The sequence below is a fragment of the Lissotriton vulgaris genome, chromosome 7 (genome assembly GCF_964263255.1).
Source record: "Lissotriton vulgaris chromosome 7, aLisVul1.2, whole genome shotgun sequence".
In the NCBI taxonomy this organism is placed as follows: domain Eukaryota; kingdom Metazoa; phylum Chordata; class Amphibia; order Caudata; family Salamandridae; genus Lissotriton; species Lissotriton vulgaris.
In genome coordinates, this window is record NC_141695.1 from 1,438,379,103 (window position 1) to 1,438,396,284 (window position 17,182).

Sequence of the window (17,182 nt, forward strand, 5' to 3'; positions counted from 1 at the left end):
CCTACCAATAATACATATTCACTAAATCCATGAAATATCCCTGCATACCAATTATACATATTCACTAAATCCATGAAATATCCCTTTGTCCGTTCCCTATTACTGGTTCGATTCGACTCCGAACACTGAGCCCTCTGTCTCTATGATTCCACTCTGAGCAAATGATTAAATCTCCACCTCTTTCAGTCATATCCGAGGTACACATCATGAAACGTTTTCATTCCCACGTTGACCCCCTTTTCCAATCCCAAACAAGAAGCCCGGGTTCGACTCCGTTTTACGGAGGCTGTGTTTACACTGTATCGCCTTGGCAACCTGGCGCGCGTGTGACGTTCGCGTGATCACGTGACGTGATTACGCGACGCCAGCCAGCCACGCCCTCCGCGCCCGCAATGGCGGCTGCCTTTAACTTCGGCGCTGCATCTCTGCTCAAACACGGGTGCGCGGAGGGGCAGATTAGGTTACAAGCCGCTTTGTAAGCAGAAAAACTGTGAGTAGAGCCTATACCTGTGGAAACGCTTCGGTTTCCGGACCTTTTTATCTAAACGGAAGGAGAATATACGGTATTTGATACTGTCTCTATTTTCATTTCTCCTTAACTCCACAGAATACGTTTTGAGCTCTGTTGCCTCTCCCCTCAATCCCCGTGCAACAAGCATTTCTCCACTGAGAAGTGAGCGTTTTTTAATATTCTGACAATATATGTGTTGTGTGTTGTTTGTCTTGTGTTAAATGTGATTTTGGATCAAGTTGGCATATTATCACGTTGGTAATTCCTGGCACTAGTCATACAGAATCATGACTTAGGCACGCACAATCTAGCTTATGTAAGACTGGTTTAAAATATAGAATGATTTGTGCGTTTTCACCTTCACACCCATATTGATAGGTGTGTCCTCCTAGGAACAATTAGTTCCCTTTTAGAAATTATGCTGATACACCGCACTATGGATAATTCGCATTAACTGAATGTGGAATGACTCAGAGATAGAGCGGACTACGTCACTTCACTACGTTACAGGCATGTAAACAACCTTTGTGACTCATCATCCTCTCTTTTTTCACAGGTTTTTGTAGTTTTATTGTAACCACATTTGGGTTGCAATTTACTTTTACCCACTTAGCAATTTTGCTATTTAGGGTCCTGAAAGGGTTGCAGGTATGGCAGGGTGTTAGTGTACCCTGACCACCCAACTCCTTTTACATCTTTTTGGTCCTGAAGAAAAACCGGTAACTCCCACCTTGGTTTGAAACATGTAGACCTAACACATACCACAGATACACTAGGTCCTATTAAAGCCTTTATTGTATCAATGCACACTGTTTTTAACATTGTCCAGTAGCCTTAGAATAAATAATGTTTAGATAAGTCATACCAGGACAATTTTTAACTCACTGACTTTTTTCTTTTTTTCACATTCATCACTCACATACCCGCTCCACTGTATCTCAGGTGTCGCAGCACACCTTGACGGCACTCGGCTGTCAAGGTGGCCCCGATGATGAAGCATGTCACCGACCAGGTCAGTGAGTGAGAGGTTCCTTAAAAACAAAGAAGGACTTCTTCTTTCACACTAGTGTCTCATTCCACCAATATTGGCTGTCTAGCCTCATCTTTGGTGGTACTCCTTAAATTTGTTATATAGCTAGCAGTGTATATCACCTTCACATTAATCGTAGGGGGATGTGTGTAGAAGCCCTTTCTACTTTAAAATCCAGCTATAGATATAAAACTAACGACGTGGCATATTTACAAGGGCTTTATCTCCGCTTTTTTGGCTTACAAAGCCAAAAAAACGGAGATTAAACCAGCACCCTATTTACAAGAGGTTGCTGACATGCATAATCGCATGTTAGCACCCTTTTTCCAACGCCTCCCTTTGCATCATCAATGAGATGCAAAGTGGGCGTTACTGGGCGTACCCTTGATGGACTAACTTGCAAATATCGCTGATGTTTACATTGCGATATTTACAAGGCAGGTCATATGATTTTAGCACACATTAGATTTTGGCAAAAACTGCAATTTTCACCAAAATCTAACGTCTGCTAAAATCCTGACTTAGCCATCCCTAACATAGGGAGTGGATTATGCTGATACGACCCTGTGGATTGTATCAGCAAGGTAATCGCCCTTTTGCAGGGAACAGCGCTGGAAAACCAGTGATGTTTCCTGGAAAAGGGAGATAACCTTGCTTTCTCTGGAATTTTTATCGCCCTGGAGTAACGCATTGTTAATTACGCGCTACCAGGCAGATGAATACCAGAGATATCATGCGGTAATATAATTATCGCTAAGCACAGCCAGCGATAATTATCGCTGGCCGTTGTTAATATGCCCCTTAGTTTCCACACCCAGCAAGAAGAGACATAAAAATGCAACTGTTTGTGACTTCAGTGATGTTACTGATGATGACATTTGGTAACATGCTAATTAAAGTTACCAGTGATGTAAAAAATGATGTTCTTTCTGATATGAGCTTTGGAAATAAATGAAAGGCTGGTGCAATACCACATGCTAGCAATACAGACTCTCAGACATTAATTGTCAGTTGGTATTCTGCAGTGCAACATTAAGCATGAAGATATCCCTGCAATTAATTTATATAGAAACAAGGTTGTATTTCCAGTGCCATTAGACAGGTGTAGAAAACAGCAATTATTTCCGATTTATTTTAAATATTCGATTTTCTATTGACAGTAGAACACACTGTCAGAGAATTTGAGTTTCTGCCCTGTGAGGAAAGCAGTCCTCCATGCTTGCTTTTCTATTAGATATGTCTCTTCAAGGATGAGGAGCACTGGGATTTATCCAGGCATCCTATTTGGGCTTGATCCAGGCATCCTATTCACAAAACAAAGGATATTGTATCTCCTGATGGAGTACTTAAGAACTAGGGGGCATATTACCAACGAGTAGCGATATTTATCGCTAACTAGGCTTTGCAACGATTTTTTTATCGCTAAGCATCGCCGGAAATTATCGCTGAGATAACTTGCCATTAGCAACGTTTATCTCAGAAGTGATAAAAATCCTCACGCTAACTGCCAAAAGAGAGAATATCGCTGGAAAACTAGTGATAATCTCTCAAAGTTTGGCGTTAGCTTGATGATAGGGGCTCACAAACTTAGCCATGATATCCACCTTCCATTGGATATCATGGCTGAGTCAGGAAAATACCAGGTGTAAAAAAAAGCAGTGCTAACTGCGGTTAGCGCTGCTTTTTTTATCACTAACAGGGTTAGCGATATCCTCGATAATAGGAGAAATGTCGCTTAACAACATTTCTCCTATTATTTTTCTCTGGAACGCCCCCTTTGCATCTCATTAGAGGTGCAAGGGGAAGCGTAGAGAAAAAGGGTGCTAACATGCGAATGTGCGTGTTAGCACCCTGTTGCTGATAGGGAGATCATTTTATCTCCGCTTTCTTGGCTTTTTAAGCCAAAAAAGCAGAGATAAATCCCTTGATAATATGCCCCTAGGTTGTTTGTATGCCTATGTTGGACACTTTTTTTGTGGGAGACAGCATGGTGGTAATAATTGTTTCCAAAAGAGAATGTGAACCCTGCTGCACTTAATCCAGGGTTCTTTCAGATGCACAGTGTTAGAAATTGGGTTACTGGAATCTGAGATAAGACAAAGCACCAACCACAATCCTAGTCAGAATAAGGCTCAAACAAAACCCAAATTAACCTGTGCTCACCCTCTGGTAGCTTGGCACAGAGAGTCAGGCTTAACTTAGAGGCAATGTATAAAGTATTTTTGCAACACTTTAAACAGCAAAACAGTGAAAACAAGACACAAACATATACCACACCTGGTCTTCCTGGCACAGGTTTCCAGCCCTCTGTTCTTGTGACAGTGCATAGATGGAGCCAACCCTGGCCTGAAGCGGCCTCACCAGGGTCAGTCTTGAGGTGGTCTGTTCTATTAGCTGGCAACCTCTGACCCACTGGTCCTCCCTCTGTGCACTGGTTCCAGATCCTGACCCTACATCTGGGGTCCTGTTCCCTCTGCTTGGGAGTGGTACCCCCAGGCAATTCAACTGTCAGGGTGCCCTGGGCGGCCCCCTCACAGTTCTCCTTACACTGGTGGCATTCATTTCCCAGAATGCAGTCTATGGGCATCTGGGGACTAATCATGACCCTCCTCTGTTTCCCCTCCACACACTACTCCAGGGATACCAGGGCCCGAAGAAGTCCTGCCCATGAGCCTGAGTTATCCTACACACCTGCCCAGTGTACTGCTCTGGGAAAACTAGCCTTTCTACTACCATGGTCTTGCTAGACCCAGTGACCCTTGGAGCAGTGACTGGTACCCCATACACTTTCACCTGGTGCAAGTGATGATTCCCACTGTCACGGATCACAGACTCTCCCTCTCAGTCCACCTTCCAGCTAACGGAGATCATTGCATGGTCTTTGACCTGCCCCTGGGCAATACTTACCCCTAAAGTCACATTGGCCATCCTTGTAGAGGTACCACAGTGGGTGGTTTCTTAGAAAAGACAGAGTCCTGCTGCTTGTTTCCTAGCTGAGAACAATCAAGGCAGTAGGGTTGGAAATGTGGCGCAGGGGCCACCGCCAGAAGAAGCATGGGAATCCTTTCCTCCCCCCTTACTCTGGGACTACTCTTTGTATTTCTTGACCTGCTGATCAGCTGAGGGGAACCTGATACCCCCTTCTTGGGGGTCACTCCTGGGTACCTTCTTAATGATCCTGGTGGAGATCCAGTGGCCCGCCTCCTTAGCAAGCTCCCTGGGGTCAGTGATCTAACTATCAATCAGGTTCTGGCACAGCTTTGCAGAGCAAAGGCTGAACATGTGCTCCTTTGCAATCAAATTGTACAGCCCCATATCATCCTTTACTGCACTGCCCTTTGCCCAACCACCCAGTGCCTTGCAAAAGAAATCAACCCAATCCACCCAGGCCTGTCGGCCAGTTTCTTACAGTCCCTGAACTTAGTCCTACACTTGTTTGGGGTTAGACTATATTTCCTGATAAGTGATTCCTTCATGGGGTGTACCTCATCCTGTCATCCCTTTCTAGGGCCAGTAGGGTGTCCTTTCCCTCGCTAGGGATATGCCTCCACAGACTAGCCCCCAATACTCCTCAGGGATCCTGTGCATCCATAAGGCAATCTGCCAAACCTCGGACCACTTATCAATATCGTCTCCCACAGTAAAGTCAGGCACCGGACCTTTGGGAATTTGAACCCTCTTGTCTCCAGGGGCACTGAAGAAATGCTGCCACCATTACTATTGGATTTACTTGCCTGGCTTTGAAGTCCAGCTCTTTGAGACTTAGCTCATGGACCATTCTCCTTTTCTCCATGGCGCTAATTTCTTCTCCTCCAAGGCTCTCTCACCTTTTCTTTCTCTAGTTTCAATTTGGCCAGCTCCAACTTGAGCGTCCTCTCTTCCCTCCTGTCCTTCAACTCCTTGACACACTGCAGTCCAGCAGAGTGGCAGTCCTTTCAGCAGCACAGCAGTCCTTCTTCCTGACAGATTATCCTCAGGTCCAGAAGGGTACTGAACTGATGTTGTCGGAGGTCCTTCTTTTATACACAGTTGTGTCTTGGCTACAGACTAACTTCAGGGGTAGGCAGCCTTTTGTGTGGGGACAGGACACAGCCTATTCAGGTGTAAGTGAGGCTGGGTCCAGGTCCTCCCTCCAATCCTGCCAGTGATAGCCCACTCAGTCATACCTAAGCTCCCATTCGGTATGGCTATCTAGGTGGAATAGACAAAGCCCACTGCCAATTATACCCAGTCATGTGATCAGTGACAGGCTACAGGCACCAAATGGCCATGGCAAGAAAATGCCAACTTTCTAAAAGTGGTATTTTCAGTACTCTAATCCAAAATCCAACTTCACCATAAGTTAGGATATTAAGTTAGTGTTCATGAGACAACAAACATGAACCAGTTATATTTTCCTGTTTGTAATTACCAACTCTGCATATTAAGGAAAATCAAAAGGTTCCTTCCACCTTCTGACCTGCAACAATCTGTCTCCCACTTAGAATACGGAATTGCGATCTTGGCTGAACTCCCCAAATCCAACCTGGCACCTTTAAGAGCCACTCTGAACTCTGCTGCTAGACTCATCACCGGCTCAAGAAAGTGTGACCACATCACACCTGATCTCCCCCAACTGAATTGGCTGTCCATTGACGCAAGAATCAAATATAAGATAGCTTGCTTGATTCACAATGCACTGCAGCGTAACACGCCCTCTTACTTAGCAAATAAGCTAGAACTATCGGGTGGGAATCAAGCTCTAAGAAGTACAATCACTCTACTGCTGAAACCCCCAAAGCTAAAAAAGAAGTGAACTTACAACTGAGCTTTCTCCGGTCTTTCTATGAGAATATGGGACACTCTTCTACCAGAAAATCTGAGCAATCCCTTTGTCCTCGTCTTTTAAAAATAAGTCAAATGCCTACTCATGAATAGCCACTGGAGACAATAGTTCTGTAACTTCTTAAACTTTTGAAATGGCCCTTCATCCTTGTCCTCTCCTACCTCGATGCAATCCGCTTACTGTTCAAAATGCTGATGTTCATATCCATTTGCCTTTTATGCTGTTAATGTTTTTGCATAGTTTTCCATGGTTTTCTGCCTGCTAAAGTTCAACCAGCAGATGTCGTTGTACATTGCTCTGGTACCAGCCGGATCAGTAATCTTAGGTTCGATCATGAACTGGCTTGTGAGTCAATAGCTCTGTAACATCACATACTATTTGAAATGACCTCACAACATATGTCCTACCTGACCTTCATTGCAAGCTACCTATTGCGCAACACACTGATGTTCATCAGCCTTTGTCTGTAATCTTCTTTTACTGTTGTTACATTTATTTCAATTATACCTTCCCGCTCTAGCCTAACAAGCGGGCGACGATGTTCAGCGCTCTGATACCCTGTCGGGTCATGTTTGCGCTTTATAAAACTTTTCAAATAAATAAAAATAAAATAAATAAATAAATTACACTGATAAAATGTATAAGGTAGTCACAATGTTATCATATGGGAGATATATGCCTCGCAGTATTGAAAAACGAATTTAACTTTCTAAAAGTGGCCTTTTTTAGAACTGTAATTTAAAATCCAACTTCACCATAAATTAGGATATTAAATTAGAGTTCGAGAGACAGCAAATTTGAACCAGTTATATTTTCCAATTTGGTAATTCCACTTATAAAATTTATAAGGGAATCCCAATGTTATCATATGAGAGATATAGGCCTTGCATTAGTGAAAAATGAATTTAAGAGTTTTTCCCTACCAAGACACGGAAAACTTAAAAGTGCCTATCTTGCTTTGTAAATACATTGCACTCTGCCCTCTGAGCTGACCAGGGCTTCCCCTAGGGGTGACTTATATGTACTAAAAAGGAAGGTGTGGGCCTGGCAAGAGGTTGGACTTGGCAGGTCAACATAACAGTTTACACTGCACACACAGGCTCTGCAATGGCAGGCCTGAGACATTTTGAAAGGGCTTCTAAAATTAGTGATACATTCTGTGCTACAGGACCACTAGTAGCATTTAATATACAGATGCTGGGCGCATTTAGTGCACTTTCTTAGGGCTTAAAAGTAAAATGCACATGACAATTGGGCATAAGCCAATTCTATTATGTTTTAAAGAGAGGGAACAAATAATTTAGCACTGGTAAGCATTGGTAAAGTGCACAGAATCATAAAGATAACAAAAACGAATTCAGCAAAATGCAGAGGAGGAAGTCAAAATGTATTGGGGCGACCCCACAGAGAGGGCCATCTCCAATACACAGTTTCTTTGTGATACAAACATGCCTTTACCTTAATACAGATAAGTAAAGACTGTGTAAGGACTTCATGAATTCAACAAAATTACTGCAAATAAAACCTATATCTTTCCAATCCGTATGCACTGAAAATATGCTTCAAATACTGCACATGACACCAGTTTGAAAAGAAAATCCTGTGATAATAACTACCCAAAAATGTGGCTTAAACAGATTGACTTGTGCCAATCCCTCTTTAATCATAGCTAATAGCTCTGATTTGAAGGAAATGACTCCATTGAAGGCCCAATCCTAAGTTTGCTATAAAATCCATAGGGAGATAGTTGATATGGAATGAACACTTCAGGACATTTCCCCTTTGATGTTATAGTTATAATAAATTGTAGTCCCTGAAATGGTGAATCATCAGGCACACCTGAAATTACAGATAAAAAACTAGTGGTTTTTTCACAGTCTGGGATGTTTTGCACCCACATTTAGTACCACCCTTCAGAGTGTGGTAAGTTTCAGTTATGGAATCTCCGGGCTATTTGGAACCGGCCCCTGAATGTCAATATACTGTCTTGAGAATAGCCTAGAATCATTTGAAATGTTTCACTTTATCTACAGGTTGAGAAGCTTTACCCAGACATGTTGATGACGATGAGGGTATCTGCACCTTCTGCCCCATTCCTGACTTTCACTCCAAGCAACATCAGCTTCACTCCTGTGCTGGATATCCAAGCATCTGCCATTCTACCCAATGCCTCCTTGGCACCCCTCTTTCTACTCAGTGTGGTTAGTATGTCTATATACTCAATATAAATGAAAAACATTAACTTTCAGTATCACAACACCCTCACTTACCAATGATGGTTGGGCATTGGCCATAACTGAAAGGTTCTGAATTATCAAAGTGACCCCAGCTGTATTGGAAGATATCACTAAAAGTCCCTGTTTCAAAACTACTTGTACCTGATTAAAAGGCTATATAAATGTACACTTTTTTCCCTCTTCTCCCTCCACTATCCTTCTCATTTCAAATAACTGATGAACATATTCACCACTAAAATTGCTTTCATATTTCACTATACTAGTTCACGACTAATCCTTTATGGGTTACGGAGTAGCGTCTTACTTGCCGAAAAAACGTTTCAACACCCCATCAGCGGCATCACTGACATAATATCGATAACAATAATATAGAATTACACAAATATCGAAGTTAAAATATTGAATAAAAAAATATTGAATTCCTATCTACAAACAGGTAAGTACAAAAATATTGAATAAAAAATATCGTTAAAAAATATAGTTAGTCAATGTATCAATTTTTTTTAAATATCTTAAAAATTATTTAAAACTAATAAAATATAAAAAAGAATTAACTAAAATATACTTAAAAATACTTAAATAATCTTAAAATTATTAAATAATTTTTTGAAGTTATAAAAAAAAAACGATTTTATTTTTTAAAACATATATATATATATATATCCACACAAAACGTTGCTCTGTGGGTTGCAGTGGCCCCGAGGGAGGTGGCGTGTACACCGGCCGAGCACGCCGGTAATCCAATTATCCCAAAAGTTCAAATGCGGTACCACACGCTCTCAGGAACCCAAACACAACGCAAAGCCAGCAGAATCGAAGGGTGTTTATTAACACCTACTACATGTTTCGGCTTCCACGAAGCCTTGATCACGTAAGTGCCGGACTGTGCATGCAAGTTACAAATAAAGTTTCAAATGGTGATATCGACATAGACAGCGGACTGGGAACACAGTCAAATGCTTGGCGGCCATCTTGGAACAGTGAAGTGACAATGCAAAGAATGAAAATTGCTGCCCGTAATGCCAACACCAACGTAAATGTTATGTAATCACAACACAGCACAAAGATACAAATTGATACTTCGTGTATAACAATGTTAGTTCTCTAAACAAAATATAATTAGAGCACCAAACAAAACAATGAGCTCGATAATTGGTGGAGACCACAGCAGAATGAGTGCTTCGACTATTGCTTGCACGCAGACAACAATGTGACCATATCTAAATGCGGGGAAGGGAGGAGAAATACTCCATGGAGACGATAAACACCAAGGTGAGATGGAAAGCTTAATGGTGTTCTCCACCAACGAGTCGATAACGTGGGGAATCAAATGCCTGCCTTCAAAGATAAACATGCCCAGTCAAGTGAACATGTATCTAAAAATTGCTTGTGCGTGACCAAATGTCCAGAATTAAGGTTGCCAGGTAAAATAGCCTGGAGCTCTGGGAACAGAGTCTCTGGAAAAGGAATCAGGGTGAAATGACATACGCTGGTGAAAATATATCCAGGATGGCATGATGGCAGTCCTGTATGCAGGCTGGAACCAAGTACCTACTTCAGTGTCTTGATGCTCATGGTGATGCCAAATGGGCGTGCTTTTAAAGTGCTATCAGGAACGTGATAAAATCTGGACCTTGTACAAAGTGCAGTGTGGGGCCCCTGTCCCTGTTGTGCTCCTGTGAATTGAAAAACAAGTTTTAAAATCAAACATGACAACATCGTATGCATGTAATTAATAAACTAGCTCACAATGTATGTAAGGAAGAATAAATCTAAAAACTAGTCATGGCTAATTGGCAAAATAGTTAAGAGTAATCATCTTTTAAGTGAACTGCCAATTCTTCCTCATGGTTCAAACCCCCTGGAGCCTTGGTTTGGAAATTAATGATGTATTTAGATTCCATTTGTTTCATCTTGAGCTCTCTATTGCCACCCCTGGGATTACTATTGGTCTGCTCTAGGACTATTCCCACTCCAGAGAGTGCAACAGTAGGGAAAGCGTTGGATAGCGTAGGGGTAAAAATTACTATTCCCACTCCAGTGAGTGCAACAGTAGGGAAAGCGTTGGATAGCGTTGGGGCAAAAAATACTATTCCCGCTTCAGTGAGTGTAACAGTAGGGAAAGCGTTGGATAGCATAGGGGTAAAAATTACTATTCCCACTCCAGAGAGTGCAACAGTAGGGAAAGCGTTGGATAGCGTAGGGGTAAAAATTACTATTTCCACTCCAGTGAGTGCAACAGTAGGGAAAGCGTTGGATAGCGTAGTGGTAAAAATTACTATTCCCACTCCAGTGAGTTCAACAGTAGGGAAAGCGTTGGATAGCATAGGGGCAAACATTACTATTCCCACTCCAGTGAGTGCAACAGTAGGGAAAGCATTGGATAGGGTAGGGGCAAAAATTACTATTCCCACTCCAGAGAATGCAACAGTAGGGAAAGCATAGGTTAGCATAGGAGTAAAAATTACTATTCCCACCCCAGAGAGTGCAACAGTAGGGAAAGCGTTGGATAGCGTAGGAATAAAAATTACTATTCCCACTCCAGAGAGTGCAACAGTAGGGAAAGCGTTGGATAGCATAGGGACAGGAATTACTATTACCACTCCAGTGAGTGCCACAGTAGAAAAAGCTTTGGATACCATAGGGGCAAAAATTACTATTTCCACTCCAGTGAATGCAACAGTAGGGAAAGCGTTGGATAGCGTAGGGGTAAAAATGACTATTCCCACTCCAGAGAGTGCAACAGTAGGGAAAGCGTTGGATAGCGTAGAGGTAAAAATTACTATTCCCACTCCAGAGAGTGCAACAGTAGGGAAAGCGTTGGATAGCGTAGTAGTAAAAAGTACTATTCCCACTCCATTGAGTGCAACAGTAGGGAAAGTAAATACTTCATATATTAATAAAAATAAATTAAATATTAATACCAATTACAAATTAATTAAAAGTAATTACCAATTTAATATAATGTAATAATTAATCAATTAACAATGCAAATAAAAATTTATTATTAAATATAATTACCTAATAATAAAAATTAATTACCAATTAACAATTAATTAATTAACAATTGAAAAATAATTAACAATTAATTCAAAATAAATACCAATAAATAAATTTAAAAAATTAGGTAATTACAATTAAATTACTTCCTGCCCTATTCCCCTATAAACTCACAACCCGCTACAGAAAATAAATTAATAAAATTAACATAATTATCAATTAATACAAATTAATTACCAATTATAATTATATTAATCACCAATTAAAAATTAATTAACAATTAATTCAAGATAAATACCAATAAATAAATGAAAATATTTAATTAATTATAATTAAATTACTTCCCACCCTATTCCCCTAAAAACCCACAACACGCTACAGAAAATAAAATAATAAAATTAACATGATTATCAATTAATCCATTAATAAAAATTAATTACAAATTATATTTTAATTAATTACCAATTAAAAATTAAATAACAATTAATTCAAAATAAATACCAATAAATAAATAAAAATATTTAATTAATTATAATTAAATTACTTCCCACCCTATTCCCTTATAAACCCACAACCCGCTTCAGAATTATATTGGGCAAAAATTAAATACCATACAATTAATTACTTAAAATAAATTATAAAATAAATATGCACTTTTCACACATATACTAACATAAAAAACACTTTAAAAAATTCGATATTATTAAAAAATCGATATATTTAATACCTATATTATATACTTCGATATTTTGACTTTATATATTTATGTAAATCGATATTAACTTACTTACCTCAAATTCGATATTTTTGTTGACTATATTCTGTCCATTCTATATTTTGTCCATTCTATATTTTGAATACGATATTACTGCAATTCTATAATTTTGACTCGATATTTTGACTGTATACCCCATCAGCAGTAGCAAGCGCTATATACATGCAAAACTTTTTCCCACTTCTATCCCCCCACTATCCTTCTCAATTCAAATAACTGATGAACATATCCACCACTCAATGTACTTTCATATTTCACAATACTAAATCCCACTAAGCTGCTCGGGGATCTGAGTGACATCATAGACAACTTGAGCTTTGCTCTCGCCTATTTGACATCACTCAGAACCCCTCGGTGAAAGTATCCCCGCAATTCACTTTTGACTATCAACAGTTCTATATGTTTTAACTCTTTAATCGGCTTTGACGTTAATTTACAGGATCCTGTATTTAAAGCTGGTACTGTTTTTATAAGCACTTGAACTTCAAAATAATTATTAAAGTTCCTTGCCTTTACTGAGGTTCTATGCCAGTGATTAGATACAGCCCTGGTACTGGATGTCTTGATAAACATTACTTTACACACATTAACATAAACAGACTCTGTTCTATTGCACCCCACTCCCATCCCTCTCCGTTCATGGAAGAGAAATAGGAGGCAAATCTCTAGCAGAAACATTTAAAGTATAGTATTCCTGTTTTGCATGTTATTCCATAGAATTTTATAGGAAAATGAAATCATATTTATTTTAGGTTTATTTACCTACGGCTGGTGATCTGTTCTCATGGTCTTCAGTGATATAGCAACACCACCAAATAATATTATTTGTTTCTACAAGTTTACGTGTTGTCTCAAAAAAACTCCACAATTTTTCTTAAAACCCTACATTGAAACTGACCTAGACCCAAAACTTCCAATTCTTGACTCTCCATCTGCTTTTGAATTACTCTCTCCTTCCGTTCCATCACCTGCATGCCTTCTCTCCTAGCACAGACTACTCTAAGTCACACACCTGATCATCTTAATACCTAGTATGGCATCTGTGCAAATTGTCCATGCCTTATTTCAAAGACTACAACCTCTCCATTAAAAGTCAGACCCCTGCAACCTAACAAGACCCAATCTCCTGTTGCTCATCTATTATTACCACCAACCAATGCATGAATTCACATATCCCTCTCTATCACTAAGGATCACATATATCTCCTATTCATTATTCTACCACATACAAACTGAACTAAATGCATGCATGTTTTCTTGAAGAGCAGAGAGCACAAGTGTAATTCAGACAAAATAATGCCACAAAAATGCTAACCATGTGTCCAGAAGCAGAGTGTTGCCCGGTGTAAGGTGCTATAACACCTCTTCAGGGATAGTATGAGCTATATAAATTCAGTTAAAATACAACACAATATATAACCAACCTGCCTCATGCTAATACTAGTTCCATAACACTTTGCAGTTGGGCAGTCAATTGTAGTTCATACAGAGTGCACAATAATTTCATTAAGCTACTTGACACTCATAGTCACACACATGACAAAAGTGCTATCGGTCATGTCAATCACCTAGTACTGAACCAGTCCACTGCAATAAAACACCCATCACCAATTTAACAGGCATGGAATAACTGAAGAGATCTGACACATGCCACTGGCCTAGGGAGAACACTGTGGGTCTCAACTAGCTGCATACTAAAACCGCTTTTGGCATCTCACAATGGCACTCAGATATTTAATGATAGTCACAAAGTCTATCCTAGCAGAGCTCTGATCCATGTCTCTCTCCAACCTACACCTGCTCAGGACCATACACTTTAAACAAGGTATCTCATAATGGACAACCCATTGCAATAACCAGCAAAGTGGACTATGAAAACAAGAAACATCATTCAGGGACCTGCAGAACTACTCCAAGCTGCCAGCTTACTGAAAACCACAAACTGCGTGCCTGTATCTCACACTTTTTCATCCTCACACTGCTAAGCACTGCATCCCATAGCACGATAACCGCACCTCGTTGGTCATCAAAAATGACATGGAAACACTTCCCACATATGAAGAAAACAAAGACAATGCTATTCCAACCACTCACCCTACATACTCTAGTGCGCTACCCACGTAGGCAAATGCGTTAGCGACCCACATAGGGGTAGTAAGCACTAGTTAAATGTTGCAATACAATACAATGAAAATTATGGTGGTGCTGTTCTTTACCAAATCCACCTAGAAAACATTGTTTAATCTAAACTGAGGACATTTAAATTTTCTTTATAAGCTAACTTCATTTACATTAAACTGTATAGCTTATAAACTCCAGTATTTAAGTTCAAATGGGGGAAACAGGGTGTTTAATCTATTTCTCTTCTTATTTTCAGACAACAACTCTTTCTGTCAAGGTTGCAGCAAGGTCAAATAGGATTATAGGAAACCTCCTGCTGAGCAAGTAAGCCATGTCGATAATACACTTCTGTTTTCTTACCTGTTCATGAAGGCGAAACAGTCCTAGATCGAAATGATATGGATGGGTCACAGCGGTAGTCTGTAACTTTAAGTGAATAGTATTGACCAATGCGGCTGCAACTATCTCATTGCTAAATTGAAAGGATGAAACATGGTAATTTCAGTTAGTATTACTTCTTAAGAAAAAATGTGGTATTTATATTGTTTGAAATCATTATTTTATTATGAGTAAATAAATCATTATGAGGGGGGTTCTTGCTTGTTCTTTTTACATTTTTGTATAGCTATACTTCGCCCTAATAACATCAAGACTAGATTACTGCAACAGTCTGTACGCAGGCTGTCTATACACCTAATCCACAAGCTCCAGATAGTACAGCTTGAAGTAGCTAGACTAGTGTTTCAACTTCCAAAAAGGAGTTCCACATCAGCAGGGGTAAAAAAAACGTTACTGGTTACCCATCCACAAAAGCATCCTATTCAAAATTCTACTGCTGGTCGTCAGAGCCTTCAATGGCACCGGACCCAGATATCTTACTGTCCAGTTCTGAACCTAAACAACAGAAATAATATTGAGATCTTCCAACGCCAACCCCCTGAGGCCCCCGCTCTTCCAGACTGAAATCCAGAGGGGGGAAAAGCTTAACAATGCGGAGATCTAAAGCCTGGAGCCTACTCCCTAATTTCATCCGTTTTAGTGAAACTGAAGAAATATTCCCAAAATCTTTAAAGACATGGCTCTTTCTTGCCCCCAATGCACTGTGTCACTCCCTTATCTAACCTAGCATTCCCTTCTTGTAGGGATCCCTGTTGATCTCCAGCATAGCACCAGGATGGTCAACTACGAGTGACTGCGCGCTCTACACGCGCAAAATTTAGTCACTTGGACAAACTCCTATAAGCTTCCACCGTGCTACTTCACCCTTATACCGCTTCTCACTGTTGTACTCCTTCAATGTCCTCCTCATCATCTGTTGACTGTCTCACTTGCTTGCGCCTCCTTATCTGGCAATTACTGCTTCCCTCCTGGCAAGTCATATACCCCATTTACTATGGTATACTGCATAATTTAGCATTATAATAATAGTTTATATTTATTTTCATATCATTTTCCCTGTATAAAAGACCATATTTTGCTGCACTGAATGCATTTTTGTGGCATTTTTTCACCATTGTTTGTGCACTTTTATGTACTCTCATGCTGTGCACAATCACCCCTGGGTTTCCAGTATCACGCTGCATAATGCCTGGGCACTGTGTCCAGTACTGGGCGTTACTTCAACAATCAACTGGTTTGTTAGTCCATTTGGTTTCACTATGTTGAACAAATACTGCAACTAATACAATTCAATACTTACCTAAGCTAAAGGGGAAGAATGGAAAAATACTTTCCTGTGATGTATGGCTACCTAATAAACTAAACCGTACATTATAAATATATCGGGTCCAAACTGGAGTTCTGCTCCACACCCCTCAAGCATGATAATAGAGTCCTGTCCCCAAATCCTCAAACCTCAATGGAGACATACGGATGTACCATGTTACTCCGCATACTATTACAACTACCTACCGTTACAACGCGACCATTACAACGCATACCATTACAACGCATAGCGCTTTGAGGTGCTGGATAGTGGTAAGTATAATTTACTATTCTAACTCCAGTCCCCGTGGACCCTAGGGAAGGTGTTGGATAGTAAATTATACTTATTCCCTATCCTAGAGCGCCCCCCAGCGCAATGCGTTGTAATGGTATGCGTTGTAAAAGTCGCGTTGTAACGGTAGTGCGTTGTAACAAATGCGTTGTAACAGGTGTATACCGAGACATACAGCACACCCATCGTCCTGTCTGAGTTATTCCTCGCTTCTTGGCACATTTCACTTTCTCACATTCCCCAGACCTATCTCTCTGTCCCTGTCATAAAGAACACTGACATCGAGTAAGATAAACTCTAGGGGACATATTATCAAGGACAGGCGATACATTATCGCCGCTTTTATTGGCAGGAAACTGCCGATAAAACAGCGATAATGGCCTTGATAATATGCTCTATGAATTCCAATCGAAGCCCATGTTAGATGTGAACACATCTAACATGGGCTTCGATTGGAATTCATAGAGCATATTATCAAGGCCATTATCGCCGTTTTATCGGCAGTTTCCTGCCGATAAAAGCGGCAATAATGTATCGCCTATCCTTGATAATATGCCCCTTGGTTTATTATATTATTGTTATTAGCTGAACACCCGAGCAGAGCCACAAGTGCATCTTATGTCAGGTCCTGATCAACTGTCTTTTCTAGAACATACAAACACAAAGGCTCTTCCACATGGAACATCA

General features: G+C 40.3%; 1 protein-coding gene across 2 annotated transcripts in view; it reads left to right on the forward strand.

Moving 5' to 3' along the window:
• The window catches only part of LOC147705789 (bactericidal permeability-increasing protein-like), a 408,685-nt gene that overhangs the window by 306,182 nt on the left and 85,321 nt on the right, over window positions 1-17,182 (forward strand). The window contains exons 9-10 of one of the 2 annotated variants that reach the window (XM_086932245.1): window positions 8,400-8,567; window positions 14,756-14,823. In XM_086932245.1, the coding sequence (XP_086788371.1) occupies window positions 8,400-8,567; window positions 14,756-14,823 (236 nt within the window). Of the gene's footprint in view, window positions 1-8,396; window positions 8,568-14,755; window positions 14,824-17,182 lie in introns of both variants that reach the window. The other variant, XM_086932244.1, reaches the window with a different exon arrangement.